Source organism: Drosophila guanche, unplaced genomic scaffold (genome assembly GCF_900245975.1).
Source record: "Drosophila guanche unplaced genomic scaffold, DGUA_6, whole genome shotgun sequence".
Taxonomy (NCBI): Eukaryota; Metazoa; Arthropoda; class Insecta; order Diptera; family Drosophilidae; genus Drosophila; species Drosophila guanche.
The window spans coordinates 347,014-371,967 of record NW_022995745.1 but is presented as its reverse complement, the minus strand read 5'-3'; the positions used below and the strand labels follow the sequence as shown (position 1 = coordinate 371,967).

At 45.6% G+C, this 24,954-nt stretch overlaps 5 protein-coding genes across 14 annotated transcripts; 3 read left to right on the top strand and 2 right to left on the bottom strand.

Annotated features, from left to right (window-relative positions):
- Window positions 1–357: 357 nt before the first annotated feature.
- On the bottom strand, window positions 358–1,985 carry LOC117581022 (serine/threonine-protein phosphatase 6 catalytic subunit). The gene is made up of 3 exons (XM_034267848.1): window positions 1,775–1,985; window positions 1,426–1,713; window positions 358–1,368 (listed from the first exon to the last, which is right to left on the bottom strand). The coding sequence occupies exons 1-3, from the start codon at window positions 1,937–1,939 to the stop codon at window positions 910–912; spliced, it is 912 nt and encodes a 303-aa protein (XP_034123739.1). The 5' UTR covers window positions 1,940–1,985; the 3' UTR covers window positions 358–909.
- LOC117581014 (phosphorylase b kinase gamma catalytic chain, skeletal muscle/heart isoform) lies at window positions 358–23,401 on the bottom strand. 7 transcript variants are annotated; one of them, XM_034267833.1, is made up of 13 exons: window positions 23,252–23,401; window positions 22,124–22,692; window positions 21,883–22,062; window positions 21,159–21,337; window positions 20,806–21,090; window positions 20,642–20,732; window positions 20,433–20,569; window positions 20,272–20,369; window positions 19,598–19,681; window positions 17,952–18,431; window positions 15,639–15,797; window positions 15,422–15,561; window positions 358–844 (listed from the first exon to the last, which is right to left on the bottom strand). In XM_034267833.1, exons 3-12 carry the CDS (start codon window positions 21,972–21,974, stop codon window positions 15,427–15,429), a joined length of 1,740 nt encoding a protein of 579 aa, XP_034123724.1. In that variant the 5' UTR covers window positions 21,975–22,062; window positions 22,124–22,692; window positions 23,252–23,401; the 3' UTR covers window positions 358–844; window positions 15,422–15,426. The 7 variants fall into 7 exon arrangements, with proteins under 7 accessions (XP_034123724.1, XP_034123722.1, XP_034123720.1 ...); XM_034267831.1 differs by lacking the exon at window positions 358–844 and having other exon boundaries at window positions 15,297–15,561; window positions 22,124–22,233; window positions 22,386–22,692; XM_034267829.1 differs by lacking the exon at window positions 358–844 and having other exon boundaries at window positions 15,297–15,561.
- On the top strand, window positions 3,000–7,558 carry LOC117581015. 3 transcript variants are annotated; one of them, XM_034267839.1, is made up of 3 exons: window positions 3,000–3,151; window positions 4,999–5,969; window positions 6,047–7,558. In XM_034267839.1, exons 2-3 carry the CDS (start codon window positions 5,192–5,194, stop codon window positions 6,943–6,945), a joined length of 1,677 nt encoding a protein of 558 aa, XP_034123730.1. In that variant the 5' UTR covers window positions 3,000–3,151; window positions 4,999–5,191; the 3' UTR covers window positions 6,946–7,558. The 3 variants fall into 3 exon arrangements, with proteins under 3 accessions (XP_034123730.1, XP_034123729.1, XP_034123728.1); XM_034267838.1 differs by lacking the exon at window positions 3,000–3,151 and adding an exon at window positions 3,666–4,112 and having other exon boundaries at window positions 5,002–5,969; XM_034267837.1 differs by lacking the exon at window positions 3,000–3,151 and adding an exon at window positions 3,666–4,112.
- On the top strand, window positions 9,562–13,002 carry LOC117581013 (alpha-(1,6)-fucosyltransferase). 2 transcript variants are annotated; one of them, XM_034267828.1, is made up of 5 exons: window positions 9,562–9,627; window positions 9,848–10,373; window positions 10,580–11,129; window positions 11,190–11,614; window positions 11,674–13,002. In XM_034267828.1, the coding sequence occupies exons 2-5, from the start codon at window positions 10,129–10,131 to the stop codon at window positions 12,311–12,313; spliced, it is 1,860 nt and encodes a 619-aa protein (XP_034123719.1). In that variant the 5' UTR covers window positions 9,562–9,627; window positions 9,848–10,128; the 3' UTR covers window positions 12,314–13,002. The 2 variants fall into 2 exon arrangements, with proteins under 2 accessions (XP_034123719.1, XP_034123718.1); XM_034267827.1 differs by lacking the exon at window positions 9,562–9,627 and having other exon boundaries at window positions 9,638–10,373.
- On the top strand, window positions 14,314–14,980 carry LOC117581027. Its single transcript, XM_034267856.1, has 2 exons — window positions 14,314–14,505; window positions 14,578–14,980. Exons 1-2 carry the CDS (start codon window positions 14,403–14,405, stop codon window positions 14,811–14,813), a joined length of 339 nt encoding a protein of 112 aa, XP_034123747.1. The 5' UTR covers window positions 14,314–14,402; the 3' UTR covers window positions 14,814–14,980.
- Window positions 23,402–24,954: the final 1,553 nt, after the last annotated feature.

Genomic DNA, 24,954 nt, shown 5'->3' with positions numbered 1-24,954 from the left:
ATTTGACATGAATTATATAGGGAAATGTTACAGGGCATTGCCAGCTGGGGTTACACATCAACTCAATAAATTGCAACTAGCAGAGATAGACACTTATAGAGGACAGGAAACATCGCAGTGCATGCTACAGAAGGAGATCCCAACATTTGGGTTTTCAAACAGAGAAAATACCCCAAAGGGAATCCAGAATCGAGTAGATCCTTTTGCCCCTCTCTCTCTCTTTCTCTTGCCTGCTAGTCGCTGCATCTCTCTCTAACTGCTGAACGCTTCCTGTCATCATCCAGAACATAAACTTTGCAATTGTCTTCGTGTATTTTTTGTTTCAATTTTATTTTGTTTTAATCGTGCGGGTCTTCGTTTGGTTTTTGGGGGAAACTTTGTTTCTCACATCAAAATTTATTCTTCATCTTCTTGCTGCTGTTGGTGTTTGGGGGAAACATAAGGGGTTTTGTTGTTGTTGTTGTTTTTGTAGCGTAAATATCGTTAAAAAATGTACAAAAAGTTGTAAGTGCAATTTGGTTTTTGCTCACAGAAATAAATAAGATTGGAATCCACATTTGAATGAATCTATATGTGTATATATGTATACCTATTTGTGTATAATATATGTATGTCTATATAGATAAAGGCGTTTGCTCCTCTCCCTCCCTCCGTCCCACCGCACCGTGGGGTGGAACAGACGTGATGTTCCGCGAGATATGTGTGTTGCCCCGATTGATGGATGGGTTAGAGCAAACTGCAGGTGTAAAGGCGGCTGCTGGCGAATGGCGTTTTGTTTGGGGATTTTGTGTTGGGTTGACAATTGGCTGGATGAACTGGCTCCTCCTCCTCCTCCTCATCCTGCGGAGCCACTCCTGACCCAATCCTGAGTAGAAGCAAATACCACAGCTCTGTGTGTGTTGGATGGTCTTAGAGGAAATAGGGCGTCGTATTTTGCTTGGGTATAACGCGCTCATCGTCGGGCACCGCCAGGAAGATCTTTGTGGACCGCTGCTGGGCCGTCTCGAAGCTGAGGATGGCAGCCACATTTCCGCAGCGGTAGCAATAGTTTGGCGCCGACCACACGGTCACCAGCTTGCCATCGAACATGTACTTGATGCCCTCGTTGACCAGCTGATGGGCGCGACAGATCAGATCGAGATTATTGATGGCCATAAAGTCCTTGGTGACATTGTGGCCAAAGAGCCAGCCGGCGCCGCGCGGACTCTGGCCCCAGTACTCCATGTCCTCCGGGTCGGACCAGACCAGATCACAGAAGGCTCCCTTGTACGGTATCTCGCCGTTTCGCTCGATGGTTCGGATTTGATCCAGGGTTATAATCTCGGGACTGAGGCCGCCATGCACGCACAAGACCTCCTCGTCAATGATCTGAAAGCGGAAAGCACATGATGGGTATTGCAGTGGGTACTTGGGGGCAATGCTTACCGCAGCTATGGTAAGCAGATCGAAGACCTTGCAGCAGTATTTCCAGCCATTCGTGTTGCCGTACTTGCCAAAGCACTCGTCAAAGAAGCCATACACCTTGGTGATCTGCCGCGTCTCGTGGTTGCCGCGCAACAGTGTGATTCGGCTGGGGTGGCGCGCCTTAAGCGTCAGCAGGCGGGTGAATGTCTCCAGGCTGTAGTAGCCCCGATCCACGAAGTCGCCCATGAATATGTAGTTTGTGTCCGGCACCTGGCCGCCCTCCCGGAACAGCTGCTCCAAGTCATAGAACTGCAAGGAAAGGACAGTCGTGTAGGACAAAGCACGCTGCTTGACGGCGGGCGGCACTCACCTGGCCGTGTATGTCGCCACAGACGGTGACGGGCGTGCTCACTGGCAGTATGTTCGTCTCCTCCAGCAGGATGTCGCAGACCATATCACAGAGCTTTCGCAGTTCATTTTCGGGCAGGTACTTGCACTCCTTTACAATCTCTATCCATTTGTCCACATCGCCCATGTTGTCGTCCAATATTTTTTATTTTTATTCCTGCTAGCAGCGCAGTGTGACCGCGGATTTATCGATCAAATATACCGCAAGGCACTCAAAAATATATCGGAATAAACCTTATATTTTTAAAATATACCATATCACAGAGCTTTCGCAGTTCATTTCCTTACCCTTTTCCATAAGGGTGCTATAAATTTCAGTATGATTACTGGAGAACGAGCTCCCAGCCCTGAAGCAAGTACATACATATATATATATTATTATATTGTATTATATATATATAATAATATATAATTGCTTCAAGCTCCCAACCACCCCAGGTCAATCCATCGGGTCAATCGAAAATATGAATTTCCAACAAAAAAAGTGCTGCCAAGCATTTAAGGCCGTTGAAAATTTCGAATTTTCGAAATGAAGTAGGACATTTCTATGGTTTATTCTGTATATTAATATTCTTATTACAATTATTAATTCTTTTTAACAGAAGTCGGCAAAAGAATTTTTAAAAACTTTTGCGAATCCCACCTCGAAAAAGAGAGCAAGCCCAGCAAAAGTTCGGTTTTGAAGTTGTGAAATGTTCTTCTATTTCAATAACCCCGACCACGGAGTAGCGCAAGTTGCTACACGTTATGTTCCTATTATATACCTCTGATTATGGAATTATTGATGATATTTACCATCCATTATTTACCGAAATAACGTAAATATAATTTCTACGTCAAAACATACCGATAGGTATATAAATGCAAAAAGATAAAACGCGTATAGAGAGAGGGTGGATACTCATACGCATACATACACATGTATCTTTGTTAATTCAACACACACATGCAGTAAATACATACATATGTATATATTAACATGTGAATATGTACTTATGAACCATAATTATGGAGGATATATTGTATCTGGTGTTGGAACGGGTTTTTACGGACAGGGGTGGGGAAACCAGATTCGAAATGGATCGTATCACTTATCGATACATCGCACAGACATCGCATATAATATTGAATAGCCGTTTTAAAAACGCCTCAGTGTGTATATATGTATGTAGGTGCGTGCGTGTGCACAACGAAGCGAACAAACGTACATGGGGTAAAACTGAGCGAAACACAAGCAGAAGCAGAAACAGAAACAGAGAGAGGCCAGCGAACAGAGCCAAGTTGCAGCTGCTATTGCTTCGCCTCGTCAAACGACGACGACAACGAAAACTCGAATAGGGTAAGTAAAAACGGCAACAACGAATGATGGCGGCAAAGCGGACATGAAGTTAAAACCCGACGCAAAAGGCAAACGAGCGATAGGCGAACTCAAGCGTTGGGGCGTAGTGTATATGTGCCAGCGGGGATACAATTAGGCTTGGCTTTTATATACATCCATATGTTTGTAAATAAGATGTAGTTGCGGTTTCTGATCTAGAGTACAACAGATGTAAATGCACGTACATATGAGTAACTCCAGATGATATGCAGCATGTAAAATTATATGTAAAGAGACTCTGACAGCTTGAACAGACCAGACCTAGGCCCATCAGGACTGTAAATAAATAAATGTATGCGATTATTGTGAATTTCAAGCACACACATGCCGTGGTAGCGACTAAAATTCAAAAGCTGACGCACCCCCTCATGAATAATGATAGACGGACGCCGCTGTCGCTGCCGCTGCTTTGGCCGCTGCTGCTATCGGTCGCAACTGGCACGGCCACAGACGTTCGCCGGCAACGTTGAGGGGTGATAGAGATACAGATACAGCTCCGAAGCGAGTGCGAGCAAGACAGCGATAAAGCTGGCAATTCCAACTCCTGTTACTGCTCTGCGCGCTCTGCTTCGTTCTGTTCCGTTCCTGCCATACGAGTTTATACTTGGTTAACGTCCACAGCTGCATCCTTTTGTGGTGTGTTTCGCGCTGCTTCTTTTCGACAGCACACAGCACACCCTCTTGCTGTTGCCGACGACGCCACTGCACGGCTCGGGAACTGGCAAAGCAAAGGCAACGACACGACAGAGCAAAGCAAAGGCATAGCACAGAGCAGTCGAAAGCAGAGCCAGAAACTGCTGGCTATAGAGTGTTTGGATGACTGCCTCGCTGTGGACGAAACGAAAGACAGGCGGCAACTAAACTAAAACTAAATACATGCAGGCAAGCACAGGCAAGCGGCGGTCGCATAAAGCATAAAGAGGTGAGTAGTAAGTCGGTGGACGGCAACGTCCCGACGGAAAATTACATTCTCTGGGTTTCTGGTCTCTAGCATGGCCTGTCCAAAACCAAACCAAACCAAAGCAAGCAAAGCAACCAAAGCAACCTATACGACCCGATCGACTCCGACTGCGGCAGCCTCAATCTCAATCTGAAGCTGAATGATATGTTTTAGTTGTTTTGCGTGGCGTGTGTAAGTGTGTGTGCTTGTGCAGTTTTTATTCAATTTCTGACAGTGGGAGAAAAGCGGTTCTCTGTTGTGAAAAGAAAAGGAATACGTCTAGAAATCATTTTTATTCTTGCCTCGCGTTCGTATTTTCGATTTTCAAAATGTATGGAAAAAGAAATTTTTTGTTGCCTTCGTATTTGCATTTGTGTGTTGCTGCTGCTGCCTCTGTATATAACCGTGTGTTTGTGTGTGTCTGTTTTTTTGTATGTTCGAGCTGCTCTCTCTGGGTGTGCAAGAGCTTATAGTTGTGTGTGTGCTTGTTTGTGTATTTGCGAGTGTGTGTCTCTGTGTTGAAGTGTGTGCGTGTGGCGGACCAAAAAGAACCCGACGACGACGGCTGAGAGCAAAATTCGATTTGTGCATGGAGGAAAAAGACGAGAAAGAATTTTAGCGAATAGAGTACCATTATCGAATTGAGTAAATAAAACAAATAATTTCAGAAGCAGCAACAGAACAACAGCTGCAGCCAACAGTAGTCGTAGCATTAACAGTAATTCATCGAAAACAATCAAAGCGGCGGCGGCGTGCATATGTAACCGTAACTGTAAAGCTAATTGTGTGCCTTTCTTCTTCTTTCTCTCCCCGCTTGTGTTTCTTCTTCTACATTTCGCCGGCGACGACAACACCACCGATAAAATAGCAGTACATTGACACACCATCAAGCAGTAGAAGATAGGGGAAACCTACATCTGTATATATTTCATACATATATACATACAGACACACATTCATCGAAATATACAAGTTCAGGCTAAAAGGAGGCTGCTCTCCTCTCCAAACACCATCCTTTGCATCCGCATCCGCATTTGCATCAAACCCAAAAACGATAAAAGATGGCCAACGGCAAGGCGACGGTGTCGTTCTTCGAGAACGGGAGCACCACACAGTTCGAGTACTGCTTCAAGCTGTATCCGCAGGTGCTCAAAATGAAGGCAGAGAAGCGGTCGAAGAAGCCGCAGGAGCTGATCCGACTAGACCAGTGGTACCAGAACGATTTGCCGCGCCTGATCAAGGCACGGGGAAAGGACGCTCACATGGTGTACGATGAGCTGGTGCAGACCATGAAGTGGAAGCAGTCTCGCGGAAAGTTCTATCCGCAGCTCTCGTACCTGGTCAAGGTGAACACACCGCGCGCCGTCATGCAGGAGACAAAGAAGGCCTTCCGCAAGTTGCCCAACCTGGAGCAGGCAATTACAGCTTTATCGAATCTAAAGGGCGTCGGCACAACGATGGCCTCCGCCCTGCTGGCGGCCGCCGCACCCGATCGCGCTCCCTTCATGGCCGATGAGTGCTTGATGGCCATACCAGAGATCGAGGGCATTGACTACACCACCAAGGAGTACCTCAACTTTGTGAACCACATCCAGTCCACGGTGGAGCGCCTGAATGCCGAGGTGGGTGGTGAGACGCCGCACTGGTCTCCGCACCGCGTCGAGCTGGCCCTTTGGTCACACTACGTGGCCAACGACTTGAGCCCCGAGATGCTTGACGACATGCCACCCCCAGGCACCGCATCTATCAGCACAAATGGCGCAAGCAACAATGTCCTCGACGGCGACGACACCAACGATGGTGTGGCCGTGGATCTTGACGACGAGAGCCAAGGCGCAGGTAAGCTCATCTCCCCATCAAATGTTCCGTCTTTCTTTTGTGTACGATGTTAATTGTGGTCTCCTCCACATCCACAGGTGGGCGCAACACTGCAACAGAGTCGGAGACCGAGAATGAGAATACCAATCCGGCCGCTTTAACGCCGCTAGATGTGGGCGAGGCCAAGAGCAATGCCACTGCCGTGGGAGCCGCCCTGCAGGATGGCGACTCGAACTTTGTGTCGAACGATTCAACCTCCCAGGAGCCGATCATCGATGACAACGATGGAACCACACAGACAACGGCCACCACATCCACAGAAGACGGTGAACCAATTGGGATCGGAATTGGCCTGGTCAGCGGTGGCACACCTCTGGCCTCCGACTCAGAAAGCAACCTCGAGGCGCCTCTAAACACCAATCGCTTGAATGCGGTCGGTCCAGTGCAGCCGAGCAAACCACAGACCCAGCCTTCGACCCAGAACCAGACACAGAGCCCGACCCACAACAACAGCAAGCAGCAGATCAACAATGGTCAAGCGACTCCAGCGGAACAGCCGCCAGCAAAGGGAGGACCGGCAACGGCCGCTGCCAACGGCAATGGTAATGGCAATGGAGTGTTGGGGGTCAACGATCTCGACGATGGCGAGGAGGAAGAAGATGAGGAGGACGAGCTGGACGAGGAGGATAACAACGAGGATGCGGATCTAGAAGCTGATGAGAGCAACAGCAGCAACAGCAATGCGCGCGACAGCAAACTGCAACAGCTGGCGGACTCCGCTGGAGCGGGAAAGGTGGTGGCTACAACAGTCACCGAGACGGTGGCGGCGGCCATCGAGCCGATTAAGGGGGCGGCAACGGAGACGACGTTGTCATCGCCTGCCATTGGACAGAAGCGTACGGCCCTGCACTGTGAGATGGAGTTGAGCAATGTGCCAGCCGGGGCAGTGGATGGCGGTGACAAGTCGCCGGAGCTGAAGAAGCTGCGCAGCGAATGAGTTGGGAGCAGGAATCAACGGTTATCGATCGATCGATCGGTTTGGTTCGCTTCGGATCGGTTCGGTTCGGCTCGCCGCGTATCTGGTGGAAAGACATATGTATGTAGTGCAGTTGAGTCGACCTAGAGACATAGAGCAACATTACCTACACTTTACCACAACAACATTCAAGAAATTCTACTATTAAGCAACTAACTATACATACATATAATATATTATATATATATATACACACCCCACACACAAACAAAAACACATAACGAGAAGCAAACAAAAACCAACACTCACCATACAAACCACACACACTGCACACACCATGCATGATACAACAAACAACAGGACACAACTGGACTAAGGATGCTCGCATCCCGATCCAGCAGAAGACATTTCAATAACAGGAGAAGGCGACTCGGATTCAGATTCAGATACAGATACAGATACAGATTTGGAGCATTGCAGCGTTAAACGTAATATAATGGATTGAAGAGCAAAATACACACACCTTACGTGAATAGTAACTAAAGCGAGATAAGATGATATTTTTACACAGTCGAAATGAACATTTAATTATAAAGAAATTTACAAATGCCGCAGTTGCCCCACAAAACAGAAAACAGAAAACGAAGAAATCATGAACTAAAAAAGTATAAAGAAACAATAATTATAATAAAACAAAAATAATTTATATACTTAGGTATTTAAATTTAACAATAAATCAAAACTGTCGCATGTACACGCATCCCCCCAAACCCCCCCACCCCATCCACTCAGTAGATTTGCACATTCACGCGCTCTCTCTCTCTCCCCCACACACACACATAAACACACAAAAACAAAACAAAAACAAAATCAAAAAGAAAACAAAACAAAAACTCATTTCAACAATAAGAAAAAACATTTTTGTGGTCGTAATTGTAATAATATAATTTATATTTTATGTGTACAACTTTTTTTTTTAACTATACATATACAGATTTTTTATAATTTATGCGATAATCACACACACCCACACACTCTTCATTTGGTTTTGCCCGCAAGGATACGGCTGGCAGGCAGGCGGACAAGCAACGTCAACGTGACGTCAAGCAACAAAATTTAAATTCCTATTTGGCGCTAGGCCCCGACCGTTATCTGGTAACCACGACGCACTCATGCTCTCCTGTATGCGTAGCAGCAAATGCTCAGCTCCCGCCACCTGTGCGTGCTGTGGCTGTGGTTCGGTTCGGTTTCGGACTCCGAAAATCAACATCTCAAAATTATAATCATTTTTATTATTAATAGCATAAGTCCAAATAAATTGTGAAATATTAAGAGAACATCGCATCAGAAAGAAACCATGAATCCAACGAGTTGGATTGTTGTAACAAAGATTGCAGCGGCCCGAGCTCTTTGAATGCTCCTGCGGAGTAGGCAGTGTGGCGCACATGTTTTTTTGAAAAGGCGTTAGGTCGTTGTCAATCGATATCGATTAAAGTCATGCACATTTGAACCAGGGCTGGCAGCGTCGATAATGTACTGACTAGAGATGAGCGTGTAAGTGATTTTTGATTACGGAATATCTGTGACTGAGGGTTAATGATTTGATTTTCTATTAGGAAAACTAAATAATAAGGCTTTTATAAAACTAAAACATACAAAATACGGTAATTAGCTGTTGCATTTCGCCACTAACCAAATAGTATAGTAGATTGTTAATTTCTTGGAAGCGAAACGTCACCCCTGAATTTGCGTCTCGAAGTCCCAGGCCTCTGCCAACGTCGCAGCTACAAGTATTAGTGTGTGAAGAACACGCAGCTAGAAGTCCCAGCTACATTTGTATAAGTGCGTGTAGAGCACGCAGCCAGAAGTCCCAGCTACATTTGTATAAGTGCGTGTATCCAATGATTTTTTAGCGCTCCAAACCGGGTTTGTCTTGATTCACACGGATACTGCAAGTAATGTATGTGTTGGTGCGCTGACTTTCTGAAGTGCGATGGAACGAAAATTCGTTTTGATGATGCGAAATATAGCTTGACAAAATTGGCAATTAACAAAAAGAAGTCTACCGGAAGCAGTGACTGGTAACTTAAGAATTCCAGGGATTGCTACCAGGGAACTCAAATTTGTGCCTTTGGGTACCCTTGGGGAGAAGGATATCCTCGAATTGAGGAAATGATGAAAATCTCAGGACAATCAATGCGAAAACAAGTCAATCAGTGTTAGAGATCTATTTCAACGAAATTTTGCAGAATATAGATATCGAAAATGTTAATAAAAAGCATGTAAACCTAAGATAATGTTATTGTTAAGTATTAAAAGCAGTTGATTAAATGGATTTATATTGTTAAATATAGCAAATACATTTTTTTGGTTGACCTTTTTAGTTTTAACCTTATAATGCAATCAATTGAGGAAAGATGTATCATAAAATCAGCAAATCCTGCGGAGAATTAAAAGATGATTTGAGTAAAACTACATTTCTAAAGCTGAGAGTCCTAACCAGGTGGTAATATTAAATTGAACATCAAAATCGAGGAAAATGATTTTAGATTCACGATATATTTTACGGTATATTTTGAATATCAAAAAGTATATTTCGGTATATTTTCGAGGCCCTCACGGTATATTTGATCGATAATTCCGCGGTCACACTGCTGAAGGAGACAAAAAAAAAACAACACACGGAAACATATACAATTGTATGTGAGTAATTTAGCACATTTTCGCTAGTGCCACGACTGCCGACGATCGGGACACCACTGGTCCCGCTCCCCGCTACACGCCATCAACAAAGGCTGGAGCAGCAGCCATAATATATGATAATTGGAGCCAGAGCCAAAGCCACTGGCATGGCAGTGTAGTGTAGCGTAACATTTGCCACTAGGCCGCCCCCGTAAATTGACTTGTGGCTTGACATTTTCAGTGCTGCTGCGGATGAAGCGGACTGTGAACTGTGATTGAACAGTGGCCAGTGGCCGGGAGAAATGCAGCTGTGACTATGCGACAACAAACGATCTCACCAGAAGATCCAACTACCACCAGCACCAACCCCAGCAGCAGCGCTAGCTAAAAATTAAGGCTCTACTCCGCTTAGCCGAGCAGCAGTGCGTGTGCATCGGGTCACAGATAGGCGGCACACGTCCAGCCAACTAATCAACGTAGCAACCAACCAACCAACAAGAAGCGGCTGAGCAGAACCAACCAATGTTGCTAGTGCGGCAGCTGTTTGGCGCATCGGCAAACTCATGGGTGCGAGCCCTTGTCATCTTTGTGCTGGCCTGGGTGGCACTCGTCTACGTGTTCGTGGTGAAGCTGACCAGCACACAGAGCCAGCAGGCGACGGGAGAGAACGAGATCAGTGCGCGCCGCATCACCCAGGCCCTGCAGCTGCTCGAGCACACGAAGCAGCGCAACGCGGAGCTCAAGCAGCTTATTGATGAGTTGATGAGGTACGGCTTACATCCCGCTCAACCCACCAGCCACCAGATAGCAGCCACAATCCGGTCATGCGGCATTCATATGCTGATTAGACTGACAATTGGCGCACCGCGTTCTGGCTTTGCTCTCTGGCTTTGCTCTCTGGCTGGCTGGCGGTTAATTATGCATGGCACGGCTTTGCGCACTCACTCCTCTCCTCTCCTCTGCTCTATTTCAGCGACCAACTGGACAAACAGAGCGCCCTGAAGCTAGTACAAAAGTTGGAGAACGATCCACTGAACCCAAAGCAGGGGCTGGAGAGTCTGGGGGCGGAGCCCGAGGGGTTCTTTGATTCTGCACCGGCAGATCTGAGGGGTTGGAACAATGGCGAAGGTGGAAACGATCCGCAGGCAGATCTCTTGGCAGGTGACGATCTGGTGCATGGCGAACCCAGTCTGGAGTACGAGTTTACGAGGCGACGCATCCAGACGAACATTGGGGAGATCTGGAACTACTTCAGCAGCGAGCTGGCGAAGATCAGCAAGGTGGTGGCCAGCAAGGGGCACAAAGAGTTGGAGGAGTCCATCAGCCAGGTGCTGGTGCAGGGTGCAGAGCACAAGCGATCGCTCCTCAGCGACATGGAGCACATGCGTCGCTCGGACGGCTACGAGACCTGGCGCCACAAGGAGGCCAGAGACTTGAGCGACTTGGTACAGCGGCGTCTCAACCACCTGCAGAATCCCAGCGACTGTCAAAATGCTCGCAAGCTGGTCTGCAAGCTCAACAAGGTGAGAAGATTTCGCTGCCCATTCTTCCAGTTCACTAATCGCATCTCTGTGTGTCCCTAGGGCTGTGGCTATGGCTGTCAGCTTCACCATGTGGTTTACTGCTTTATTGTTGCGTATGCCACGGAGCGCACCATGATCCTCAAGTCGCGTGGCTGGCGCTATCACAAGGGTGGCTGGGAGGAGGTTTTCCAGCCGATCTCGAAGGGTTGCCACATCGCGGGCACCGCCAATGCCTACAACTGGCCGGGCAAGCCCAATACTCAGGTCCTGGTGCTGCCGATCATTGACTCGCTGATGCCGCGACCGCCGTACCTGCCGTTGGCCGTGCCCGAGGATCTGGCGCCGCGTCTCAAGCGACTGCACGGTGATCCCATTGTCTGGTGGGTGGGCCAGTTCCTGAAGTACCTTCTGCGACCGCAACAGCCGACGCGCGAATTCCTCTTCGCCGGCATGCGAAACCTGGGCTTTGAGCGTCCCATTGTGGGGTAAGTCGTTTTCCCCCTGCAATCTCTCTACTGATCAATTGTTTTTGTTGATGTTGCAGCGTTCATGTGCGTCGCACGGATAAGGTGGGTACGGAGGCGGCATGCCATAGCATCGGGGAGTACATGACTCATGTGGAGGACTACTACCGAACGCTGGAGATCAACGGGAGCAGCGTGGTGCGACGCGTCTTTCTAGCCTCGGACGATGCCAACGTCATCGAAGAGGCACGCGAAAAGTATCCGCACTATCAGATCATCGGTGATCCAGAGGTGGCTCGCATGGCGTCCGTCTCCACGCGCTACACGGACACAGCTCTCAACGGGATCATACTGGACATCCATCTGCTGTCCATGTCCGACCATCTGGTGTGCACCTTCTCCTCGCAAGTCTGCCGCACGGCGTACGAGATCATGCAGACCATGTACCCGGATGCCTCGCATCGCTTCAAATCGCTGGACGACATCTACTATTACGGCGGTCAGAATGCTCACAATCGTCGTGTGGTCATCGCCCACAGTCCGCGCACCCACGAGGATCTTCAGCTGCGTGTCGACGATCTAGTATCGGTGGCTGGCAATCACTGGGACGGCAACTCCAAGGGCAAGAACACGCGCACCAATCAGGTCGGTCTCTTTCCCTCCTTCAAGGTGGAGGAGAAAATTGATACCGCCAAGCTGCCCCTATATCCGGGTATCTAGTTCCAGTTAAAGTTACAAATCCCAACGCATCTTCAACCATCGACCAGTGGCAAATGTTGTTGACTAACGTTTTGTGCCACCGATCGCCAGTTGTTCCCCAATTAGGTTTACTTTTTGGAGAATCTCTTCTGCCGCATTCCGACCTGGAAGCTGTGGTGCTGCAAGTTCAAGTTCAAATTTAGATACAGAATCTATGGAATGTGGAATCTCGTAATGTGGAGTGTGGAATCTCCAGTCCGATTGCTCTCTCAATGCACACACACACACATACACACACATACACACATATACACACACAACACACACAACACACACTGTCTCCTCACTTGACCTTGGTGTATGTTCCCGCTAGGTTCCTGTTGCACTCACACCGTTGGTGCGCACTCACTTATCTCGATTCTTATTTAATTCTGCATTTTTTGTAAAGCCTTTTATTATTATATTATAAGTCGAAGCCGAAGAAATTATGATGACAAGATTGTAAAAGTCCTTTTTTATTACATTGTAAATCGTAGCCGAAGAAACATTGATGACAAGCAAAAACCCATAAATACTTATACATATATAAAAAAATTATATATATAAATAGGAGCAGTGCAGTGCATGTAGGGTTCAGTAAGCGCAATATAGTGTAACCTCTGTAAAATAAAACAAAAACACAGTCTACGTAAACACAATCGTCAATAGAACAAACAAAAAAGTAATAAATAGTAAAGTTTTAAAAAGAACCCAATCACACGCATTCAGAACTACTTACGCTCTTTCTGTCTTGGATCAGCTGCCTGGATCAGTGCTGTTGCGTATCAATCATCCGTATGCAGACTATTTTGTTGACATTGGTGAATTTATTTAATCCTTCTCTTTGCGCTTAAAATGCTACATTGGTGGAATGTCCCTTTGTAGTTCCATGATTAAGCTACAAAGATATCGCACAATCACTTTTAAATGAGAAATAGCTTAAATAGAGCAAAGAGAACGCACCACACACACACACACACACACACTCAAATGGATTATGTCTCGCGCGAGAGAATTACTTGAATTACAGTGGGATCGATCATGTCATTCACCTATTGATTTTTTAGTGCTTACTTTTGATTTGCACGTTATTTAGTTTGGTTTTTGTGTGATTGTGTGGGGGGTTTGAGTTCAAGAACCTAACCCAACGACGCCGGTGAAAGTGTCAATTGCTGTTGCGTGCACTCTCGATGAGTCAACTGACACCGCCAATCACTCCCCTGCCCAGAGTTCGATACGATCGCGACCCAACAACACCAACAGCAACAACAAGTTGAAAGCCGCTGGAATGGAATTCCACACCAAGACAAGACGAATCAGCAAGAAAACAAACACAAAAAAACCCCAAAAAGAAGATCAGCAAAACGGAAAGAGGGAGACAGAAGAGTATACAACAAAAAATGAGAAACGTGATAAGCTGGTAGCGGTAATAATACAAAAAGCCAATGAATACATTAAAAACAAATCAAAGCAGTGCATATGATTGTGTGTACATATGTGTGCGAGTAATATAATTAAGTACTCAATGAACCGCAGGGAAGTCGTCGGTCGCTCCAAATGAAAACATTTCGACTAGACGGATACCCGGCACTTTAATCTATTTCCTGTTCCATTTGGAACTCCAATAAATTAAAAGGAACAACCACTGCTTGGACACGACAAATACGTTTATGTTGGTGTATGGCAAAGATTTGTTTCGATTTTTGTTCCTTTCATGTAGTGGATATCCAACAAAGATGCTCGGCCACTTTCGAACGAGCACAACATACCCTCTCTGCGCTCTGCGTTTAGCGGGTAAAACCAAAGCTGCCAAACGGGCAGCTGCCTGCTCGGTAAACCGGCATCTGGGGCCTGGGCAAGGAGCGAGCTTTAGCTGGCGTCGGACAAGGTCACGTCGCTGGCTCCGCTCAGCTGACATCTCGATAAGCCGCCGTGATAACGGGCAGCGGCGCCGTTTTGGGTGCGTATAAAACATTGCCGTTGGCGCTGAACCGACAACACTTGCGGACCTCGATCCTCGCTGACAAGAGCATCCACGCAGAGCAGCCCAACTTTCGAATCAGCCATCAGAATGTCTCACTTTATCGCCACATTCCTCCTGTGCTGCGCCGCCGTTATCCTGGGCAGCCAGCTGGCCCAAGCGGCCATTGCTCGGGCTGACTTCAGCAATCCCAGTGAGTACAAAAGGATCAGGATCAGTAAGAAGCCATTCGGTTTACAATTCTCGTTTCGCTTTTCCATTGTAGCCTATCCGGGAAAGTGTGTGTTGGACTCGAACACGGTGATGTCGCCAGGGCAGAAGGGAAAGGCACCCAACCATCCATGCGCTGGCGTCACCTGCATGGAGGGCGGCCACGTCGTCTTCCAGACTTGTGCTCCCAAGGCGCCACCAAAGGGCTGCAAGCAGCGCGACTTTGTCAACACAAATCGCCATTATCCTGAATGCTGTGAGCGTTCCTACGACTGCACCAAGCACATCTAAGCAGTGCGGACTCACTCCCCCCCGTCCACTGTGTTGCGTTGCGTAGCGTTTCTCATCGTGTTTTTTTTTTTTTGTGTTTTTTTGTTAATTTATTGTGTATTCTACAACATAACAGTTAAAATGTAAACGCTTAGCAGTACAATTAAATAATTTAATAGAATCATTAACAGAGAATACATGTGTATGTATGTATATTTGTGGGCGTGCATAGGCAATGGCTAATGCGACAAAGACCTGCCAACGGTTCTAGTTTCCTCCTGCTCTCGTCCTACTCATCCACCTCCTTCTATGCCAGAGATGCACTGCTTGATGCTTCAGAGAGGTACAGAGAGAGAGAGAGAGAGATGGAGAGAAAAAAACGCCAAAAAAAATCTAAAGCTCAAATCAGAGCTTATCCTATGTACATGTATATGTGTGTGTGATTGAGTGTGCGTGTGCGAAGAGACATGAACCGTTGCGGCGTATTTAGTTGATTTGATTTGGTGTTTGTTTTTTTTCCTTGCCTATAAATCTCCTTCCTCTCTGATGCTTAGTGGGTTACTAAGCATTTAGTGATTCGTTTGCTGGTGTGCGTGTTTGTCTTCTCCTCTGCCTCTGCCTCTGGCTCCTCCTTCTATCGACTGAGATTGTTGATGTAGAGTGCGTGCAGCTCGGTGCGCGGAGTATTCTCAAAGAGAGCGGCGCGGTTCTGGCCCTCGCCCTTCTTAACCCAATGACCGTAAACACGGAAGGCGCACCCATCGATAACCTGCAGAAGAGAGATATTAAGAAAATGAGTTGAATAAGTGTTCAGTTGAATGTTAAATTGGCAGGCAGAATACTCACCTTGCGCAGCACCTTGACGCGATAGGGATCGCGTATGGCCTCCTCAACGTGCAGCGGCTCGGCGGTGAACCGCAGTCGGCGTATCCTAATGACAGCGCGTATCACTAATATGGCGAATTGGAACTTTTTGCGCGCATTGAAGCGGCTCTGTTTGCGAAGCTATAGGTGGAATTTGGGAGAAAGAGAGAGAAGAACAAAGTTGGGATTAGATTTCACTCCACAGGATGTGCCCAACCCCTCAGCGGGGAAAGGGTTTTGTTGGTGGTGGTGGTGGTAGTAGTAGTAGTAGATCGATCTCTTTGTGGCTTTCGTGTTGTTTTAGTGCACACGTCGTTAGGGTTAGGTTCGGTTAAGGATTAATGATTACTGTTGAATGGCGTTAGTTCTTGTTTGCTTTTTCTAAATTATTTTGTTTGGCGTTACAACGTGGAACAATACATAAGCGAGACGGCACATGTGCATCAGCTCAGACGCAAAGGAATCGAACAGATCAAATTTTGGACTCTCTTTTTTAAGCTATAACTTTGCAGATAGTTTATTTTAGTTAATCGATCGAATAACTGCAAGGATATCTAATATTCGGCACGCCGAAGCCAGCAACAATACACCACAAGGTGCGGAAAATACAGTTTCCCGTTTAAACGGATTATTTTGTAGGGTGGGAATCGGGTTATTTCTATCTGAAATTGTGGTATTCAGTGGGTAGCAATAAAGAGCTATCTGATTTGAGTGATAATCGCATGCTGTGAGAGGGGTAGAAAGCCTAGAACTCAATTTTGCGCGTCTCAGTGTTTAATGAGCGGATTACTGTTAAATACCGTTAGCATTAGTGAGCTTCAGGGGAGGAAAGCAAAAGCAACGCATAAAAATACATACATATGTACATAGATCAAAGTAAATCAGTGGGTGGAATAGACAGAGAGAGGAAGGAGAGAGAGGGAGGAGAGAGGTGGGGAGTGAGTGGTAGGGAGGGAGAGAGGGCCGTGTTATTGTGTAGAGACGAAAACAACCGATACCGAGCCAAAGCTTAAGTCGGAGGACAGCGACATTGACAATTTAAGGATTACGATCGACTATGTGCGGGATTATTCAGATATATGTATGTACATACACAGGTGTAAAGACATCTGTATGCATGTATGCAGTAGGTAGGTAAGTATTTGTATGTGTATATGAGATACTATATAGGTTTGAGTGGATGTACTGTATGCAACGGTAACTGTATTCTATCGCAGTTTTTCTTTGGTCTACTCACAATGGAGTCGCCACAACACCGCCTTATAGACACACATGGTATAAGGGCGTTGAGACTCTGACAATATTGAGAACATGACACACAAAACACAAACGTGTACAACATCACACCAACAGAGGAGAAATTAAACAGAATAAATCGTCAGTGAATCGATTTTGGCGTCAAATTAAAATAAATATAAATGTATATGTATGTATGAAGATATGTAGGATTATATATGTATGTAAATAAGTAGATACATGCAAATTAAAATAGTTTTTATTTGTTTTTCCTGCTTCCACTATGGCAACATTCACACGAAAGATAGAAGGCGATATTCCAGGGGTCTTGTGGGATTAGTGACACATTATCTGCTAGGTACTAGATACTACTAAATCTACGAGAACGACTACAAAGCAGTTCAACTACATACAGTTCCTGCAAGTATATCATCCAGTTCACCCGACAGGATTTGTGCTACAGAAAGGTGCATATAATACAAATATGTTTGTGTTTACTCGCTACGATACCACTAAGTGCCAGCTATAAAAAGATACAATAAGAATCGTAGTACATGTACATAATGCATAGAAGGCTCAACGAAAGTACTTTAGCTTAAGAAAGGTGAGTGAGTTGGTGAGTGATGGATTTCGTGATGAAGTGAGGAGGAAGAGAAGCAGTGGACGCGGGTGGGGCTCTCAAACGAGTTGGCACGTCGTGCTAAAGCTTTTGAGCGTCTCACTATCCCGTACGAAATCGGCATGGGATAGCGAACGGCCACCACCGAATACACCAATACCGGCTGAAAAGAGCGAATGAGAGAGAATGCAACTAGTGTGGTATGATCTGCAGTCTCTCTGCTGTGTGTGTGGAGAGAGAGCACATGGCAGCATCCTCTGTATTGAATGAGGGAATGAGTGGATGCGCTTATGAAAAAATCAACTAAAAATCATTTAAAACTAAAAAAAAAATGAATAAATAATATAACTAAATCATAGATACGTGTGGGTGTGTGGCAACTAAATACGTAAGAAACAATTTGAAAAGGAAAGCAAAAGAAAATCAATGGAAAAACCTGCCTGCACTTGTGCATGCAATAAATGCTGCTGCTGCGCGGCACTTTCATAATTATTGCCGGCATTTGCCCGCGCCGTCTGCTGATGCTGCTGCTGGTAGTGCTGCTGTTGGTGCTGCTGCTGTTGCTGCGGCTGCTGCTGATAGTAGACCGTTGCCGTTAGGGTCTTGTAACTGTTCGCAGAGGTACACGGCGAGGTGGGGTCATCCAGGTCGGGGGGCGGCAGCACATCCCTCAATCGATTCGATGAATACGAGCTCTGGGGCGCACTGTAGTAGAGGTAGGAGGAGCCGCAGGGATTGGGGCCGCCGCCACCGCCACCATTGCTATTGATTCGGTCATAGCGGAACGCAGCGGGAGCGGCATTGTCATTGTTGCCACTGACGCTGGCAGACGCTGCAGAAGCAGCACTATTCTGGTATCTGCCCGGGGCATAGGCAGACGTGGGCGATGGTCGCGCCGTGGTCAGATCACCCATCAGAACCTGGTGTTCGTGCGGGATCGGGGTTTTATTTTTGTTTTGTTTGTGGTGTGGCAAAAACAAAAACGAGGCAAACGAGGAATGTGTGTGACGGAGCGAAAGAAATCAAAATTTGTGTAATCAGTTAGGAGTACAAAATAAATTAAACAGCAACAAAAACAACAAAAGAAAACAAAAAAATATAAAATTACTTATGCTTAGACTAAATGTAACTTGAGCTCGACGTAACCTCTAATTATTTAACCTTTCTTACAGCTAAATACATTCATATGTAGATATACATATTCATATGCATCCCAACCCTTAATAAATACACCTTGCTACGATTCCCCCTAACTGCAATCAGATGCACCTCCCCTCTAACACTTCTGCATGTGCGATGTACCTGCTGTACCACTAGCCTTTTGGCGTTTGGTTTTGTCTGTTTTCTCTTTCTTTCACGCACGCATGCAGTGGTGTGGCTCAACCATGGTGTGGGCGGGACATGCATACACAGAACGTACGGTACATGGTTTGGGAGGGGGGTTTATGTGGGGAGAGCAAGAGATCAATAGAGAGCGAGAGAGGATTTGGGATTGTTATCATCAAAGAGCATCGCGTAATCAGCAAGCAAAAAAAAAGCATACCAAATACGCTTTTTTCTTTCCTTTTTTGGTTGTTGTTGTTGTACTCCTTGTGTGTGGTTGGTTGGGGATGGGGATAGTGTTATATGTACGTGTGTTACATTTGTACATTGATTGTAGGTTGTAGTTAGGTTATGCTGGCACATGACATGATGGACGCAGAGATCGCGCTTGGAGAGAGCATTATAGTAGGTACATATGTACTATTATGTAGATTAGATCAGAACAGACAAGAACATAACAGAACAGAATGCAGCGAACAGAACAGAACACACACACATACAAGAGCGCGCGCGCGCGCTCACAGACTGCAACAGCAACAGAATGGGGTGGGGGATTGGGTGGATTGCTGCTGCAGTCGCTCATCTGAGTGGGATTTGTTGGGATTGTGGTTGGTTTGTTGTTATTATTGCGATTCGATACATGGAATACACACAGAGACAAGGAGAGCGAAACAGACAGAGACAGACAGAGAGAAAGAGAGAGAGGGATAGAGATTGACGGATCGAGGAGATGGGTTGGGTTAGTCCGGGAGCATTTCGTTACCAGTGCAATTTCGGTGATGCGACTCATTCTTCTGGACTTGGTCGACAGGCTGCGCTTGAGGCCATCAATGTTTTGCTCGAACAGCTTTCGAAGTTGAATTTCGAATTTGGGGGGTTGATCGTTTATCGAGAAAAGTGATCGGAACAAGTGATTGTCGATACAATCGTTCGATTCGTGTTTTGTTTTTGTTTAAATTAATTTTAAAACGTATATGCAAGGAAAAGAAGAGAGAAAATGTATTGTATAATAATAGTAAAATTAAAAATTAAACAAACATAAATTAAAAATAAATAATCAAATTATAATAATACATATAGACGTAATATGCTTAACCAAGAGGTGGAAATGTGAAAAGATAATAACTTGACATGTCCCCAGGGACACTCCCGAGAGTTTTGGATAAGCTTTGCTTTTGGGTTTGGGTTGGGGTGAGTCACAGGTGGGTTTTGTGTGCGCGAGCATGAATAAGTTTAGAGACAGGTTGAGGTGGGAGCTAGACCTTAGGGGAGGGAGCCTGTCAACTAGATTCTATATACATAGCCCAGGATGATCCACGTGGAATCGGACGCGACTCGAGTGCAGATTCTCTGCATCTGCTTCTCGGTGATGGTGCCCGAATTTGTTGTAGGAATGGACACTGTGGCCCTGCGGCATCCAGTGGCGCCGACACTTACCATTTGGTTAAAGAATGGATGTCTTAATACTTCCGTGACGGTGATACGTTGCGCAGGATCAACGACTAGACATTTGCGTATCAGATCTTTGGGATCCTCTGCAATAAACCATTCCAACAATGAGCGCTGAACACTTGGCACAATTCGATTTGTCAACTCACCCGAAATATCGGCCCACTCCGGCGAAGTGAAGCTGTATTTTCCCTCCATTATGTTGCGCAGCATCACCATCTGTTTGCGGTGCCAGAAGGGTGGACAGCCGACGAGCAGCGTAAACATGATCACGCCACAGGCCCAACTGCAATGGCAAAGTTAAATGTGGACATCGATTAAAGAATAATAGAAATGGGGGGGAACGATGCCAACGTACATGTCCACTTCCTGGGAATATCCGGGAGAGCCCTCGAACATGTTGCACTTGAGCGTCTCCGGTGCCAGGTAGCCAGGCGTGCCGCACAGATCTGAAATCGGAAAAAGCGAGGAAATACTTTAGCCACTTGAAGACATGGAGGGGCGAGTGGTGTGGCGTGTAACCTGTAAGTTTCTCGCCCTCCTGCAGCTGTCGGGCGAAGCCAAAGTCCGTGATCTTCACATTGTGATTCTCGTCTAGCAGAATGTTCTCCGGCTTGAGGTCGCGATGCACAATGCTCTTGGCATGGATGTATTCAACGCCCTCGAATATCTGTCGCATAATGGTGCGCGTCTTCTTCTCGGAGAGCGTCACCACCGAGGTCAGATAGTCAAAGAGCTCGCCTTTGGGGCACAGCTCAAATACGAGGAAAACAAATGCATCTGACTCAAACACGTCCTGCAGATCGACTGTAAATGAAATGGAATATGGATTAGCTGAGGAGCACAACACTCTTATATGGATGCTACAAACTCACTTATGTAGGGATGTCCCATGACCTGGCGCAATATTGAGATTTCCTGTCGGGTTGCTTCGAGCATATGATATGGATTCGTTTCACCCGCCTCAGTTGTGGCGCCCAGGTCTATGATCTTCGCCGCAAACTCTTTGCCCGTCTCCTTCTCAATGCAACGGCGCACCGTGGAACTGATGCCCCTGCAAAGGCAAACAACAAAGAAAGAACAGATAAGAGGCTTGCATCAGCGTTAGTTGGATCCAAACCACTCGCTTTTGTCATGCATGATCTGTAATATTTATCTAAGTGCAGACCTTATCGCCGCCCCTTGTAATTGCCCTTGTTATTCGCAACAACTATTTGAACAGTCTCCGCTTCAGTGTGTCTGCCTGCCTGCCTGTGTAACTTCAAGTTCAATCCAAGGGTGTTTCGGCACATGCAGTGTGGATATTTATTGTAGAGCCGGAAGACAGGCGCCGTCAGCCCATTCCATACTTTACACTCTTGACTCGGGCAGAAGACGAAGCAGAATCAGCAGAAGCGACAGAAGTGTGCATGACTCATGGACATAATTAACCAGAGTTATACGTAAACAGGGCTTGCACTTCTGCAAGCTTAGCAATAACCAAAAAAGAAAAGATAACCGAAAGCCACAGTGGGACAGGCCGACCGACAGACAAGCAAAGGGAGAAACTGATTCACATCCATGGATAAGGACTAGCATTGACCTGATTTCCCCACTTACCTGCCCAGGATCTCTTTGGGCTCATATTTGGCATAGAAGCCTTTGGCTGCATCCTTGTCGGGCAGCAGATCATCCTCCTCATCCTTGGCCATTAGATCCAGTGAAATTTTGTCGGTGTTTTGTCGGCCTCTGACCTGCCTCCTCGCTTACTCTCAAGCGGTGATCCTCAAGCGGAAGTATCTGAAAGAGCAAGCCAGAGTTTTACATCGGTCAGGCATAATCTTCATGATCGGGTAGTTACGCTGCTCCGTCGTATGCTGATACAGCTACGGATGGGTCCCGATGCTGGTGCTTGATGCTCGATGCTCGATGCTGTGGCTGATGATGTTGATGAGATCGTTTAAGGCGTTGCTATTTTTATACGAACGAACGAGCGAGCGAACGAATGAATGAACAAGCGAAGATACGGACGCGGACGCGGAGGAGCAGAGCGCTGTAGGAATGAATCTGTAGGACCGGCGGCGGTGACTGCTCGCTCCGCTGTTAAATTTCCTTTTAATTACCGTTGTCCGTAGTTGTTGTTGTGTGCCGTATATCGTATACGACGGTGTGTAGAGCGGTGAGCGGTGGGGAGAACGCTACTTCGCTTAGCTTTCGTGTAAGAAGCACAGCACTCTCTCCCGCTTTGACTTTGACTCCGCTCTCTATCTAGCTCTCTCTGTGACGCTTGCTCTGGATGTCTGTCTCTCTCTCACTAGTTGCGATATTTGGTCTCTGCTGGTTGCGGCTGCGGCTGCGGCTACTGCTGCTGCTCTCAGCTGTTGCGGCTACGGCTCGGCTGCGGCTGATTGAATTAATAACGGATGCCAACTACAACAAATCGATTTATATAAAAAAATGAGAATAGCAGCGACAACGAATTAAATAAAATAATAGAATTTGCCCGTTGGTTCTTGCTCTCAGATTCCTATGAATGATTGATTACACAACTGCAGCAACATTTAACAGATTTTGAACAGTTTGTCCTTCTAAAGGAGTGGCTTGTTGGCTTGTTGCTGTATCCAAGCCAAAACCTGTGTCGTGAGCCGCCACGGTGTTCGTTCTCGTAGAGGGGGGTGTGGGTCGAAGCGTTTGTTGATGAAATACGGGGATCTAGCATTTCATCATATAGGAGTTGTGTTTTAGTCACCCACACACGCACGTTAATGGAGAGGAGGAGAAATGCATCAGTTTCGATGCTGCTCTCGTTTCTATCCTCTTTTTCAAACACATACAGCGCACACACATGAGCACGGAACAGACACACAAACACGCATACACACGAGAACCACCGTGTCCATCCGCCAAGCGGGTACATTTCAATGTCAACTAAGGTTAAAAGCAATACAGTTTTCGACGGAGTTTGTGGCTGCCCAGCACATATACATACACGTGTGGCCGCACGACAGGTTGGTCGCATGCAACGGCGTTCCGGACATAACTCCGACGTTGATATTGGCGTATAAATTGCAATAAAAAAAAAAACAATATTTTCGACACAATTTCCACTGTAGAGCAGTGTGACCGCGGAATTTATTGATAAAATATACCGGCAGACTCTCAAAAATATACCCTTGCATTTTCAAAATATACTGTAAATATACCGTCATCTTAAATACCATTCCACGATTTGATCTTTTTGATATTACCAGCTTGCAAAGACTTTTAGCACTGAAGCAATAATTGAATCCGATTGAAGGATCGATTTGGCTCAAGAACTACTTTTTAATGGATTGTATACTTTGTGACCCTCTATTTTGGAAATTTGTATTTGAATGTATGCATGTATGTAATGTACGTACGTATGTAAATGTACGTACATTATTAAGAGAGACACCATGTATGTTAACTGATAACAATGATAATTATTTAAAAATAGCGCGCGCAACAAAAGAGGAAAATAATTATATTGTTTCCCTGAAAGGGAAATGGAACAAAAGTAAATATTATTATTATCTCGAAGTATTTTCTTCTATATCTATATACATTGGAATTACTCCTTTCTTTTGCTAACTATTCGAATAACCATTCTTATATTTAACCTTATGACCTTTCACCGCCGTGCTCCACATATCCTGATTTTATGCAATGATTATAAATTATAATTATTTATACCTTTTTTTAGCAAATTTGTAAATTTGATCTTTCCTTCCTCTCCTGTACTGATATTTCATTTATATTTATTACTCTTCCTATTCCATAATAAGCAGTTAACTCTCAATTGAAAAAAAAAATAAAATAAATTATACATACATCTGTATATATGTTTTTATATGTTTTTTTGATAATTAGTTTTATTAGATGCCTCATTAGTTGTTCAAATTCCCTTAACAAAGCAAAAGAGCTTTCAAACTTTCTTAACAAAGTTGTATTTGAATTTTTCATAGAAATTAACCCTTGTGGAAGCTATGGAGCTTTGTGTTCAGTATGTAATTATATGTTACATGTATAGACACATGTATGTTAACTTAAAATGTTTGAAAAATACCGCGCTCAACAAAAGAGGAAAAGAAATTCTATTGTTTTTCTGAAAATTGCACAAAGGTAACAGAAGTAAATAATTTAATTGGCTCGGAGTTTTTGGGGGCAGTTCTTCCATCTACACAACATAATTGGGGCCAGAATCCGGTTTCGACATTATCATTCATAATTCATGAATTGAAATTGAAACTAATTGAAACCCGCCACGATTTAAGAGAGCGAAAATGGAAAACAAAAACCTGCGCTGCCAGATAGTTGATTCGGCCAAACCGATTTTGTAATATTACACTCTTTGCAACATTTGCCTAGCAACTTTATTTTTACCGGCAACACTTACCGTTCGTTTAAAGAAATACCGATAGCTTGCAAAAGGGCGCGCGAGTTTGAAAGAAAGTTTTAAATTATAATAAGTCTTGGCTGCTGATGCACCCGAAATGCTCAATCAAATCAATTAGGTACGGATCTTTGGATTTCTTCGTCTGGTAGTCATGCACTCTCTCTTTCACACGCTCTTTCCGGCCAAAAGGTCTCGACGCGACGCGACGCGCTGGGATGCGTTGACAGCGACGTCCGCCGCAGCCGTTTTCGGCTTTTGACCGTTGCGCTCATCAC